Genomic DNA, 14,383 nt, shown 5'->3' on the forward strand with positions numbered 1-14,383 from the left:
GGTGGGGGGATGTCACCAGGTGTAGAGCTGACAACGGGGTCTGGTGAGGGAGGATGTCACCAGGTGTAGAGCTGACAATGGGGTCAGGTGGGGGGGTGTCACCAGGTGTAGAGCTGACAACTGGGTCTGGTAGGAGGATGTCACCGGGTGTAGAGCTGACAACGGGGTCTGGCGGTGGGATGTCACCAGGTGTAGAGCTGACAACGGGGTCTGGTGGGGGGATGTCACCAGGTGTAGAGCTGACAACGGGGTCTGGTGGGGGGATGTCACCAGGTGTAGAGCTGACAACGGGGTCTGGTGGGAGGATGTCACCAGGTGTAGAGCTGACAACGGGGTCTATTAAGGGGGGACATCACCGGGTGTAGAGCTGACAACGGGGTCTGGTGGGGGGATGTCACCAGGTGTAGAGCTGACAGCGGGGTCTGGTGGGGGGATGTCACCAGGTGTAGAGCTGACAACGGGGTCTGGTGAGGGAGGATGTCACCAGGTGTAGAGCTGAGAACGGGGTCTGGTGGGGGGATGTCACCAGGTGTAGAGCTGACAGCGGGGTCTGGTGGGGGGATGTCACCAGGTGTAGAGCTGACAGCGGGGTCTGGTGGGGGGATGTCACCAGGTGTAGAGCTGACAACGGGGTCTGGTGAGGGAGGATGTCACCAGGTGTAGAGCTGACAATGGGGTCAGGTGGGGGGGTGTCACCAGGTGTAGAGCTGACAACTGGGTCTGGTAGGAGGATGTCACCGGGTGTAGAGCTGACAACGGGGTCTGGCGGTGGGATGTCACCAGGTGTAGAGCTGACAACGGGGTCTGGTGGGGGGATGTCATCGGGTATAGAGCTGACAACGGGGTCTGGCAGGGGGATGTCACCAGGTGCAGAACGGACAACGGGGTCTAGTAAGGGGGGACGTCACCAGGTGTAGAGCCGACAACGGGGTCTGGTGGAGGGGCTGTCTCTAGGTGTAGAGCTGACAACAGGGTCTGGTAGGAGGATGTCAACAGGTGTATAGCTAACAACGGGGTCTAGTAAGGGGGGATGTCACCAGGTGTAGAGTCGACAATGGGGTCTGGTGGTGGGATGTTACCAGGTGTAGAGCTGACAATGGGGCCTGGTGGTGGGATGTCACAAGGTGTAGAGCTGACAACGGGGTCTGGTGGGGGAATGTCACTAGGTGTAGAGCTGACAACGGGGTCTGGTGGGGGAATGTCACTAGGTGTAGAGCTGACAACTGGGTCTGGCGGTGTGATGTCACCAGGTGTAGAGCTGACAACTGGGTCTGGTGGGGGAATGTCACCAGGTGTAGAGATAACAACGGGGTCTGGCGGTGGTATGTCACCAGGTGTAGAACTGACAAATGGGGTCTAGTGGTGGGGAATGTCACCAGGTGTAGAGCCGACAACGGGGACTGATGGTGGGATGTCACCACCAATCACCATGGACATCGCAGCTTCTGGACCTTCCACTGTTGGCCATGTTATTGGTGGATGGAGGCCATCCGGTGTGTGCGGTGCCGCCACGCTCAGGAAGACCTCGTAAACTGACAGAACGTGGACAACAAAGCCTTCTAGGAGCTGTGAAGACATCATACACATCGTCTGCCCTCGCTCAGGGGGTTTCACAGGACATTGGGACATCCATTAGCACCAGAACCCTCTGTAGGGAACGGCATGTGAAGGGTTACCATGGACGAGCGGCTGCACACAACATCCCAGCAGTGACTCCACAGCGGCGCCTGCGATGGGGCTTGGAGCGACGGACTGTAAGTGAGTGGAAGTAAGTGTTGTGGACAGACAAATCACAGGACACCATCTTCCGATCGGATGGCGGCACTTGGGTGTGGCGGTTGCCTGGAGAGCGGTTTCTACATCACGTCCCGACTGTGAGGTTTGGAGGAGGTTCTGTTATGGTGGGGGGTGCCAAGGCCATTAGTTATAGTGAAGTCCACCCTCCACACCAACGGGTACAGAGACATCCCGGACAATGTGGCATGACCCACCCTTAGCGGCTGTTGTTAAAAATCATACGGCGGCTCACTAAGGGGTTAAACGCATTTCCTGAGAGTCAAAAATTCTATAGGCAAGTAATGGGATAAAGTAAAAAGATAAGGCGCACTGACAGCGTAAACCTTTTACACGGGCCAGTAGCTGCACAAATAATTAAACAAGCGATTATGGACTGCTGGTCCAAGTACAGGCGGCTGCCGACAGCGCACGGAGATAGACGGCGCTCAGTAGTCACTAGTCGTTCCGAGCAGTTAGTATGCCTCGTTTTTTTATTTTAGCCCATTGTTGCCATAGAATTCAAGCCCCATAGGGATAGCATTGCGATGCAGAAATGTCCGCGCGGACTAATTCCGTCCCGAGTGAAAGGTCCCTAATGCATCATTCACACAGCAGCTGCCTCGGTCGGGTGTTGAATAGCTTCACTATTGGCGACAGGTTCTCCTTGAGATCCCGAGGACGTCACCCGGCCGTATCAGCGACATTCCTGCGGTGTCACAGCAGATTATCCACCGTACAGAGTCGGCCAAGAGGGGGGAATTATTCCAGGGACTGTCTAATTATGGAGACAAGCAAAGCCGTACCCAGCAGGTCCGAAGAATCCTCCAAACACCATGGGGGTAGCAGGCAAATTCTGCATCGGTGTTTCTGTGGTTTATAGAACGATATTTTATTGATTTTTCTGTAAATTCAGGCAAGGAAGTCACAATGTTTGTCTCCGCTGCCACAGGGACGATACAGATGACTGTATACAATAACGGATTATAGCTAGTTGGACATAGACTAGAACATAATTAAAGGGGTTTTTAAGGACTTTACTATTAATGATTTATCGTTAGGATATATCAGTCATCAGTAGTTGATCGGTGGGGGTCTGCAGCTTTAGCTCTCCCATCAATCAGCTGATATTGGGCCCACTGTCATTGCTGACAGCGTCGGAAGCAGACAGCTCTGTCCATAGTGCGGTGTTCAGGGTGGGTAGTGCAGGCACAGCTCCCATTAAATGCAATGAAATATCATCCCGGGCCGCTGTCAGCAATGACGAGAGGCCCGATACCAGCTGATTGCTGGGGATCCCGAGCGCTGGACCCTTGCTGATCAACTACTGATGACAGATCATTAATAACCACTTCCTGGACAGTCACTTTAGTCTCTGTCAGTGTTTCTGCCTCTAACAAAAACGCCTCCATTCACTGACAGCAAGCAGATATCTTTAAAATGGTGGGGATTAAGAACAAAAAGTATATTAAAAAGTTTCCGAACTTTTTGGAACGGGCAGTAACATTTGATGGCGGCGCTCACTGATTGATGGGGTATAAGGACGCCCGGAAGCGGGGCTCCTTTCCAGAAGGGCCGCTGATTGGCAGGTAACGGCCCGCGGCTTCATGCACCGCAGGGAATTGTGTCGTCTTGATTTGTGATTGAACAATTACATTACCGAATGTTAATTTCTTTGACTTTTTTCCCCTTTTCCATGCATTTATTTTATTTTCGTCCCTCCACATCACTGTCTGACTCCACATCGCATGCTGCAGTCTGTAAGTTGTCCGGTGGTTTTTTGGGGGTCACCTTCATACCGTAGAGACGCTTTGATTTACGGCCTTTCACCTCCATGTTAAAGTGGCCTTTGTGTTCTGAGCATCGCTGCCAACATCGGCTTGTATGCCTTCCACTTGATTTGGCTAGTCACCCATGTGCCAGGCTATAATACGCCACCCAAACCCAACAAGCCGCGTCTAGAACCCCTCAGGCGGCGGCTGATATGTCTTCAGAAAATCGTAGACTTACTTGGCGCGGGTCTGTCCCTCTGACCGGGAGCGCAGACAGCAGAAATCTTGCTCCTCAGCCATTTCTGAAGAAGGGGTGTGCCCCGAAACACGTCAGTATTAGCTTTAATCTATTAATCGGGTATAATACTCGTGTGACAGTTGCGCCAATTAAGTCCACAGTTTTCTCTTTCCCCTATCAGTCTACACTCTACGCTCCATGTATATGGTTGGCGGTTAGTGCGCAGGTAGCACCTCCCCCCGGTTTACTATAATATTAACCCTATAAGTGCACCACTACCTTTTCACGTCTTCCGTTTTGGCTTTAAAAACAAACTATAATTGTGATGCAGAAATTCCAGAAGAGATGCACAAAGGTGACGGGTCCCATGGAGGTGGTAAGCTGCCCCCTCCTGCCATAATCACTCGCTTCTCCTGACAGGCGGAGGATCTGCTCCTGCCTGCATTTACCGCGTTGGCATATTAATAACGGGATCATTCATTTGACTTGAGGCATTACTTATATAACCTTATAGTAGCCTCCTATGCAGAATGTCATTAGCGCATACTGGGGGGTTGTGGCCCCGTGCCGGGTCCATAAGGTAAGATCCTCTGTAAGCGGTACATAGTAGTGCTCCTTCCATCCTCTGTAAGCGGTATATAGCAGTGCTCCTCCCATCCTCTGTAAGCAGTATATAGCAGTGCTCCTCCCATCCTCTGTAAGCGGTATATAGCAGTGCTCCTCCCATCCTCTGTAAGCGGTATATAGCAGTGCTCCTCCCATCCTCTGTAAGCGGTATATAGTAGTGCTCCTCCCATCCTCTGTAAGCGGTATATAGCAGTGCTCCTCCCATCCTCTGTAAGCAGTATATAGCAGTGCTCCTCCCATCCTCTGTAAGCGGTATATAGCAGTGCTCCTCCCATCCTCTGTAAGCGGTATATAGCAGTGCTCCTCCCATCCTCTGTAAGCGGTATATAGTAGTGCTCCCCCACCCCTCTGTAAGCGGTATATAGTAGTGCTCCGTCACCCCTCTGTAAGCGGTATATAGTAGTGCTCCTCCCATTCTCTGTAAGCGGTATATAGTAGTGCTCCTCCCATCCTCTGTAAGCGGTATATAGTAGTGTTCCTCCCATCCTCTGTAAGCGGTATATAGCAGTGCTCCTCCCATCCTCTGTAAGCGGTATATAGCAGTGCTCCTCCCATCCTCTGTAAGCAGTATATAGTAGTGCTCCTCCCATCCTCTGTAAGCGGTACATAGTAGTGCTCCTTCCATCCTCTGTAAGCGGTATATAGCAGTGCTCCTCCCATCCTCTGTAAGCAGTATATAGCAGTGCTCCTCCCATCCTCTGTAAGCGGTATATAGCAGTGCTCCTCCCATCCTCTGTAAGCGGTATATAGCAGTGCTCCTCCCATCCTCTGTAAGCGGTATATAGTAGTGCTCCTCCCATCCTCTGTAAGCGGTATATAGCAGTGCTCCTCCCATCCTCTGTAAGCAGTATATAGCAGTGCTCCTCCCATCCTCTGTAAGCGGTATATAGCAGTGCTCCTCCCATCCTCTGTAAGCGGTATATAGCAGTGCTCCTCCCATCCTCTGTAAGTGGTATATAGTAGTGCTCCCCCACCCCTCTGTAAGCGGTATATAGTAGTGCTCCGTCACCCCTCTGTAAGCGGTATATAGTAGTGCTCCCCCACCCCTCTGTAAGCGGTATATAGTAGTGCTCCTCCCATTCTCTGTAAGCGGTATATAGTAGTGCTCCTCCCATCCTCTGTAAGCGGTATATAGTAGTGTTCCTCCCATCCTCTGTAAGCGGTATATAGCAGTGCTCCTCCCATCCTCTGTAAGCGGTATATAGCAGTGCTCCTCCCATCCTCTGTAAGCAGTATATAGTAGTGCTCCCCCACCCCTCTGTAAGCGGTATATAGTAGTGCTCCTCCCATTCTCTGTAAGCGGTATATAGTAGTGCTCCTCCCATCCTCTGTAAGCGGTATATAGTAGTGCTCCTCCCATCCTCTGTAAGCGGTATATAGCAGTGCTCCTCCCATCCTCTGTAAGCGGTATATAGCAGTGCTCCTCCCATCCTCTGTAAGCGGTATATAGCAGTGCTCCTCCCATCCTCTGTAAGCGGTATATAGCAGTGCTCCTCCCATCCTCTGTAAGCAGTATATAGCAGTGCTCCTCCCATCCTCTGTAAGCGGTATATAGCAGGCAGTATATACTAGTTTACCCTCTCTTGTATCTACAACCCTGATTGCAACTAACCTATTAACCCTTCTTCTGCTGGTAAGGGTGTGTTGGGGTGATCTTGTATCTGTCTCTGTGTCCGCCCTTCTTGCTTCTGTAATACGACTAGTGTGCAGATGACGTTCCTCTCTGTGTCCTTGTAATCCGTGTTCCGTGCCGTCTCCTCCCGCGCCGCGGTCTCACCTGTGTCCTCTGTCTCACAGCCTTCTACACGGCGGCACCTCTCACCTCCGCCGGGATCCTGCCGGTGATGCAGTCTCTGTGTCCTGATGGCCAGAGAGATGAGTATGGATTCCTGCAGTACACCAACTCCACGTGAGTAGCGACCGTCCTGCGCCGCGCCACCGCCTTCTCTGTTGGGCTCCATTTCCACACAATCTCCTTTCCCGTGACGGGAGTTTTAGATCTTCAGGATTGATTAATGTTTACTATTAAGATGCTTTCTACATTCACATGACCAACTTGGGCTGCGTCCGTGTCTGGGGCGGAGGCTCTATTAGGATCCTGCGGCACAGATTGGCATGAGATCCTGATGAAATGGCGCAGGATGCTGTGCTACTTTGTACGAGAAAACGATGGCCCACATCATAGTGAATGGGGACTATGGGGACTGTCTGCTGTCAGTGCGGCATCTGCTGGAGCTGGCGGTACCAGTTTTCAACTTGTTCGACTCTTAGAACAATGGAGATGCATAACGCTAGTGTGAAAGTAGCCTCAGATACGCCACTTCATCAGACGGTATCACACATGAGAGGGTTAGATACAGCAGCTCAGCAGATAGTATCACATCATAAACTTTCATGCATGGCTCAGCAGATGGTATCACGTGATAGGATTAGATACAGCAGATCTGCAAACAGGATCACACATACGGTTAGATACACACCTCACATACAGTGTCATGCATTTCAGGATTAGATACAGCACCTCAGCTTTGCAAAAAAGGATCACACATCATAGGATTAGATACCTCAGCAGACAGGATCACACATCGTAGGATTAGATACCTCAGCAGACAGGATCACACATCGTAGGATTAGATACCTCAGCAGACAGGATCACACATCGTAGGATTAGATACCTCAGCAGACAGGATCACACATCATAGGATTAGATACCTCAGCAGACCGGATCACACATCATAGGATTAGATACCTCAGCAGACCGGATTACACATCATAGGATTAGATACCTCAGCAGACGGGATCACGCATCATAGGATTAGATACCTCAACAGACGGGATCACACATCATAGGATTAGATACCTCAACAGACCGGATCACACATCATAGGATTAGATACCTCAACAGACGGGATCACACATCATAGGATTAGATACCTCAACAGACCGGATCACACATCATAGGATTAGATACCTCAGCAGACAGGATCACACATCATAGGATTAGATACCTCAACAGACGGGATCACGCATCATAGGATTAGATACCTCAACAGATGGGATCACGCATCATAGGATTAGATACCTCAACAGACCGGATCACACATCATAGGATTAGATACCTCAGCAGACGGGATCACACATCATAGGATTAGATACCTCAGCAGACGGGATCACACATCATAGGATTAGATACCTCAGCAGACAGGATCACACTTCATAGGATTAGATACCTCACCAGACCGGATCACACATCATAGGATTAGATACCTCAGCAGACCGGATCACTCATCATAGGATTAGATACCTCAGCAGACAGGATCACACATCATAGGATTAGATACCTCAGCACATTATAGGATTAGATACCAAAATACAACACATTATTTGCAATGGATGTATTTATTTGGGTGATTTTTCTTTCTCAGTGATGCTGCAAGACCGGAAAACCGCAGCATGTCCTAATTTCGTGTGCGTCTCGCCGAGACTAGAACATGCAGATATGCGGTCGCCCACACATCAGTGTCGGTGTGCCATGGGGTGCGCGTCGTGCCCAAGAATGTCGGGTGTGATTCGCTGTCGCCCCTGTGAAGGCACCCACAGGCTGTGTTTCCAGTGATGATTTTACCACTGTTTTCCTGTGTTTCTGTGGCGTCTTTGTAGTGTTTTCGATGCATGTTAGTCGCACTCAGACCGCACACCGTAAGCCACGGGGGTTTTACTATGAAACGCTGTGATTTCAGTTTTGTGGCGCCTCCACAAGTGAAGCACCTTGAAGCCGTGTGCTTCACCTGTAGAAGCAGATGAGCTGTGAACCACATGACCGCGGCGCGTTACGGTAAAACACAAACGATTTTCAGACAGCGTTTTGGGCACAATTAACACGCGCATCAAAAACTCCATCGAAACGTGCTGCAGGCGCTACGTAGAAAGGCAGCCTGACGAGTCCTTAAAGTGTGATCATAGACCACTTCATGCCTGACTGCTACATAAAGCCAAGCCTAGTGCCAACGACTAACCCCGCGTTCTGCCTCCTGTAGAGTCACGCAGCTCCTGGACCGGCTGACAGAAGTGGTGGAGAACAGCAACCTGTTTGATACCGACCGGCCGGGACTGGAGGAAGAGCTGGAATCCTTGAAGAATCACCTGGAGTCCTTGAGCAGCGACCACAGTTCCCTAGAGAACCATTTCCACCGCCAGTCAGGTAACCGGTCTGACTAATCTGCACCTGCAAGTTCCATCTGGTCAGCGGGACCGCGCTCCGTTCGTGACATCCGCATCTGCAGATTTGTAGACTCTTAGGTTACATCTGCAAAGTCCGGTGCTTTTCTCCGGTCCCAAAAATCTGCATGCAGCAGCATATACAACCTACAGAACCCCTCGTCAGCGGCACACGAGCCGCGGCCTCCTGTAACCACGCTCTCTGCTTTCTCTGCTCCAGGGTTTACGTTGGATTCAGTGGTGAAAAACAAGACCGACTTCCGGGAATTCCTGCAGTCCAATCTCTCCCTGCCCAGTAATGTCGTTGAGTTACTGGCCAGCTCCAGTATAAACCTGCAAGAGGTAAGTGTGAGGTTTGATCACTTGTATTATGTAGCCCAGTACTCTCCATCCAGTGACTCCATCCGCTGCAAAACTATGACCCCCACCATGTCACGCTCAAGGAATGCTGGGAGTTGTAGTTTTGCAGCAGCTAGAGTGTCACAGGTTGGCAACTGCCGATTTAGACTTTCTTGCATTTGGCCACTTCCGCGAGCTCTTGTCCTGAGTACTGTTACTGCGGTACCCTGCTCCGTCCGCCATGTAAATGTCAGTCCATTACTCCTCCCCTCACGTCTCTCCTGACATGCCCTGTCCATCTGGAAGACACTGCTCTTTCTGCTTTGTACACTTCCGTCTGTTAGCCCACCGCTTACGACCATAACAGTCCTCTCCTGGAATACATTGTGCCGCTTGATCCCATCTTCCTTTTATACTTTACCTCCAACTTCCCTTCCTACACCCTGACATTACCCCATCACATACAGCCTTGTCTCACATTGTATTACTTTTGTCTACTCAGGTTTACCACTTGCTCTTTAGCTCTTCTCATCTGTCGCCTGATGATCTGCCCGTGAGGGGCCCCTGGGAAGCAGCCACGTCAGCAGGAGGGCAGATCTTCAGTCTCCATGTGAGTTTCATCCACTTCCATATGACCTCTTACACAGGCCAAGGATTGTGACCGAGCGCGTCAGATCATCAATCGGCACAGCGATCAGCTGATGAACGAGCAAATGCTTTTTTGTTAGCTGATCAAATCTTTTATGTGACCAGAAAACTTCATCGTTCTCTGCAGCACATCTCCCCATGTGAACGGGGAAAGTGCTGCCAACAACGAGGAGCGTGCATGGGGGCTGAACGATGGTATGAACAATTATTCCTCCACCGGTAGAGTCTGATTGGCTCGTATAAAGGGGAGGGAAATGAGCGCCGATCTCTGTGATCAGGGCTCATTACACACTGATAGACGGCCTTTGTAAAAGGGCCTTAACATGGGAGAAATTCCTCAATATGGTAAGATTTGTGTCCTAGTCACATGGAAGCTGAAAGGTGATAATCGCTATCGGCAGCTGTCTTGTGGCACTTCTAGTCGGTCACTTCACACTTCAACCTATTAAAGGGGTTGTCCAGTTAGTGTATGAAATTATACGTTTTCAACCATTCAAGGATGGATGAAAAGCGATAGATTTGTGGGGGTCCGACTGCCCAACTTACCGCAGGTCCGCCCCTACCAATCACAGGGAACCTGTGTCTCCTCTATTTAACGCAGCAGGATCCCTTTTCCCATTCATGTAATGTAGTTGCACATGGTCTACTGGTCGCACATGCATGGCAGCAGATCAATTCATTTCAATGGCGCAGACAGATAGCCAATGCAATGCTTGTCTATTTTCGTCAGCCCTATTGAAATGAATGGAGCAGCAGGGCGCACACTCTGGAACCATCCTTTCACCTACTCGACGGGGTACCAAAGGTATCAAATTTTGATTATTTAGTCCATAAGCTCTTCTTCCACTCTTTAGTAGTCCACTGCAGCCGCTGCTTGGTCCAGGCAAGTCTTTCTTTTTTATTTTTTTTTTACAATCTTAGGCTGCATTCACATGAACGTATATCGGCTCGGTTTTCACGCTGAGCCGATATACGTTGTCCTCATCTGGGGGGGGGGGGGGATGGAAGAGCCAGGAGCAGGAACTGAGCTCCCGCCCCCTCTCCGCCCCTCTGCACTATTTGCAATGGGGAGAGCCGGGACGGGGGCAGGGCTATTTCCAGAGAATTAGCCCCGCCCCCATCCCGCATCTTTCCATTGCAAATAGTGCAGAGGGGCGGGAGCTCAGTTCCTGCTCCTGGCTCTTCCATCCTCCCTCCCCCCCCGCAGATGAGGATGACGTATATCGGCTCGGCGTGAAAACCGAGCCGATATACGTTCGTGTGAATGCAGCCATAGAGGTGGCTTTCTTGCTAATCCTCTACCTGTCAGACCTGCAGTAAGAAGTCTTATCTACGCAGTTGAAATGCAAACTTGCTGAATTTTTGCTGTATTAAGTTGTGCTTGAGTATTTTGTGCTGTGAGGCGCCACTCATGCAAACTGTTGACACTTGGATTTTGAAACTGATCTGACGGCCTTTCTTAGCATTTTCTCTGTAGGACAGATCTGTACCTCTAAGGGTTATAATCATCTGTCTGTCTTATTTGGTTAATAGCCTTTTCTTGCCATTATGATAGCAATGTGTTCTGTCCTAAAAAGAATGACTGTCCAAACTCTGCCCTAGAGGGTTTATTGCAGTCCATTCCAATACTGCTCATATAGAATGAGAGGGTTTGAAAGTAATTAACAAAAGTTGAGGCACCTGTAGGAATTGTCTGCATCCAATTTCAAACCATAATTTGCTTTCCGTCCTTAATGCGTTACCTGAAAAAAGCCCTATGGTTAAAATCATAGATTCAGACTATTATTGTATTTCAGCTTAAAATCTTATATTATTTTTGTTTTTAACTTACCCTGGAACCTGTAAACCACTGCATGTTTTTTGCTGGACTTGAACTGCGTTAATGTAAAAATAACTGAAAAAGTTGAGATGTTGTAAAACTTTTGACCGCTTGTATACATATAACTTCCGTCCAGAGGATCAAAGGTGATAAGAATAATAAGCCGGGTCAGTAATAATTCACAGTTTGCTGAGGATGGGGGGAAACTTAATAGGGGTCTACCTAAGGACATCCCCTGCGGAGCCGGCACACCTTTGTCAGGACGAGCGCCCCGCAGGCAGGCAGGTAAAGACCAAGGACGTTTGTCGAGATATGGCTGCTCCTCCCTTATATTCCTTATTACTTCTCTCACCTTTTGAGTCTCTGGCCAGAGGGTATATGTAGGGCTGTCTACATTATATTTTGGGAGCGTCTTACATGCGTCGGGGATTTCTAATGATGATCAGTAAGGTATCGTTTTCTAGGTTGCTGTGATTTACTGATTGTTACCTCTGTGATTTGACCTTAGTTGTATTTGCAGTGACGGTTGATGGACTTCACCTCTTGTACAGCAGTCATCTGCATGCTATGGAAGTGGTTATGAAACTACTACACCCAACATACCCTGAAGTCCTTCAGCCGTCACAGCATGCTGGGGGTTGTAGCTTCACGACAGCTGGAAGGCGGCAGCTTGTAGACCACCGGCCTGTTAGTACATAGTAGAACATTCAGCACAGCGATGCATAGAATAGAAGACCCCTCCAGGCTGGGAGCTGATCCCTTTACCCCACTATGTAGTACACTTCTCATAGTATTGCTCATACGACACCCTTTAGGCTACTATATATCCTGCTTTTTGTATATTGTAACTGAGTGTCATTTTGTTGCAGGGGAACATTTTAGGCAAATTGAAATCCTTCCAAGAAGGACTTATTCACAAGGCGCTCCAAGACCCCCTGAAATCCAGGCATCGGCCGGCTCTTCTGAGGCTCCTCACTCTTGCTCTTGGCCTTGCTATCCCTAATGCGTCGTCTGAAAGTTACGATCCTCAGGCTATGGTGAAGGAGCTGGAGGTACAACTTATGGTTGACTATATATGATATGAGTGTTTTTTTCTGTGCCCTAGGGCTTATTCACAGGGCTCTCATGTTAAGCTGTGTGCTGTCTGTGTATTCCATGGTCCGCACACAGCCCCCTTATAGCCTATGAGGCAAAACAGTAGCAGGACTGATGGCCTCTGTGACAAGTAACACTGCATGTCCTATTCTTGTTCGTTTTCACGGATGACCGTAGGACCTGCGATGCAGATCGGGCAGCAGATAGATGGGTGTCTGTGTGCTGACCGATGCACGTCGCACCCAAGATTGTCAGGTGCAACTCGCAATACATCTGCGCGAATCCGGGCTTATTGAGGAATTCTGTTATTTCCAGGATATTCTCTTCACTCCGAAAGAGCTGGAGGTCCTGACTTGTGAAGGGAGTTTGGATCAGCTTGGAAGTATCCTCGACGTATCCGAAGCCAAGCGGCCCTTGCTGACCTCCTATAAGAGCATTGTATGTGACGGCACTGAGCCCGTGCGTAAGGAACGTTTCCAAGAATTGTCCCACGAACTTAAGGAACAGGTGGACATACACAAAGTTGTCAGCCGGGTGAGTGACCCCCATTTTTGTAAGTAGCCACTCTGCAGTCCTAGTCAAGCACTGTTATATTGCCACTTCTTAAAGGAGTTGTCCAACTGAAAGGGGTTATCCACCAGCCACAAGTCCCAAAGGTCCCCCAATGAATGGAACAGCAGTCACACCTTCATTTTAATAGGACTGCTAGAAGCCAAGTGTCCATTTGTCTCCAGCAGTCCCATTGCACGACTACTGCATTTGGGGAACTTCAGGGGCCCCATTTTCATGATCGATGAGAGTCCCAGCAGTTGGGCCCCCACTTGTCAGATCCTTATCCACTAACCTGTAAATGGGGAATAACTTCTTTGTCGGGACAACCCCTTCAAAGAGCCATAAACCCAGAGACTGCAGCCAGAGATCCCCCTGCAGACTGATGATGATATCATGTACACTCTGGAGATAGAATCACCATCTTGGTTCTTTGTTCCTATTTGACCTCCCACAATTACTGTCTATTTGGAAGGATCTGTCATTCTCTTCACAAGATCCTCCTCAATAGAATGCTATATCTTCAGTGAAGACTGACACAGGCAGAACAGTGGGGAGATGATCTCTGTAATTCTTGATAGCAATGACCCAATGCGCATTGCAGTCGCTGCCGTAGCCAATATTTCACCATTGGTTTTTTCAGCTTCGTCTCGATGAAGTAAACGCAACTGAAACGCAGCACCGGCTGCGCTCGCTCCTGGAGGATCTGCTGCAAGTCGAAAAGATCCTAAAAGACGTGGATATACTGTCTGCTCTGGCCAAGCTGTTACCCAAAGGAGCCTGTGCCAGCAAGACCAACCCAACGCCAGTCAACTCCACCAACTGGAACTACAATCTCACCAGCAATACCAACTCCACCGGAGAAGGGGAAGAGGGGAAAGTGCAGGAGAGCGAGGCTGATGAAGAGAACCCGCGCAGCCAGTTCTCAGCCTTCGTGCAGCTGTGGGCCGGCCTGCAGCCCATCCTCTGTGGCATCAACCGGTCAGTGGCAAAGAGATGAAATTGTAGGCAGTGTGGCACGCGCCACCAGTGATGTCCATGAATCTTACCGGTTGTCCGCTTTCTTCTTCCCTCTTTCAGAACCATTGAGCCAGAAGCCCTGAAGCAGGGAAATATGAGCTCTCTGGGCTTCACCAGCAAAGAGCAGAGGAACCTGGGACTACTTGTGCACCTGATGACCAGCAACCCCAAAATACTTTACTCCCCTGTAGGAACGGAAGTTGATAAAGTCATCCGCAAGGTAGGATATCCGCAACGTCTCCATTACTATATTAACCCCTTAGTGACGGAGCTTTTTTGTTTTTT

General features: G+C 49.7%; 1 protein-coding gene across 2 annotated transcripts in view; it reads left to right on the forward strand.

Annotated features, from left to right (window-relative positions):
• ABCA2 (ATP binding cassette subfamily A member 2) overlaps positions 1 to 14,383 on the forward strand; it is a 93,092-nt gene that overhangs the window by 28,773 nt on the left and 49,936 nt on the right. For both annotated transcript variants that reach the window (XM_066580134.1, XM_066580135.1), the window contains exons 3-10: positions 6,208 to 6,319; positions 8,448 to 8,611; positions 8,849 to 8,970; positions 9,470 to 9,577; positions 12,304 to 12,486; positions 12,845 to 13,063; positions 13,722 to 14,059; positions 14,159 to 14,318. In XM_066580134.1, the coding sequence (XP_066436231.1) occupies positions 6,208 to 6,319; positions 8,448 to 8,611; positions 8,849 to 8,970; positions 9,470 to 9,577; positions 12,304 to 12,486; positions 12,845 to 13,063; positions 13,722 to 14,059; positions 14,159 to 14,318 (1,406 nt within the window). The remainder of the gene's footprint in view (positions 1 to 6,207; positions 6,320 to 8,447; positions 8,612 to 8,848; positions 8,971 to 9,469; positions 9,578 to 12,303; positions 12,487 to 12,844; positions 13,064 to 13,721; positions 14,060 to 14,158; positions 14,319 to 14,383) is intronic.

The sequence above is a fragment of the Eleutherodactylus coqui genome, chromosome 10 (genome assembly GCF_035609145.1).
Source record: "Eleutherodactylus coqui strain aEleCoq1 chromosome 10, aEleCoq1.hap1, whole genome shotgun sequence".
Classification (NCBI taxonomy): domain Eukaryota; kingdom Metazoa; phylum Chordata; class Amphibia; order Anura; family Eleutherodactylidae; genus Eleutherodactylus; species Eleutherodactylus coqui.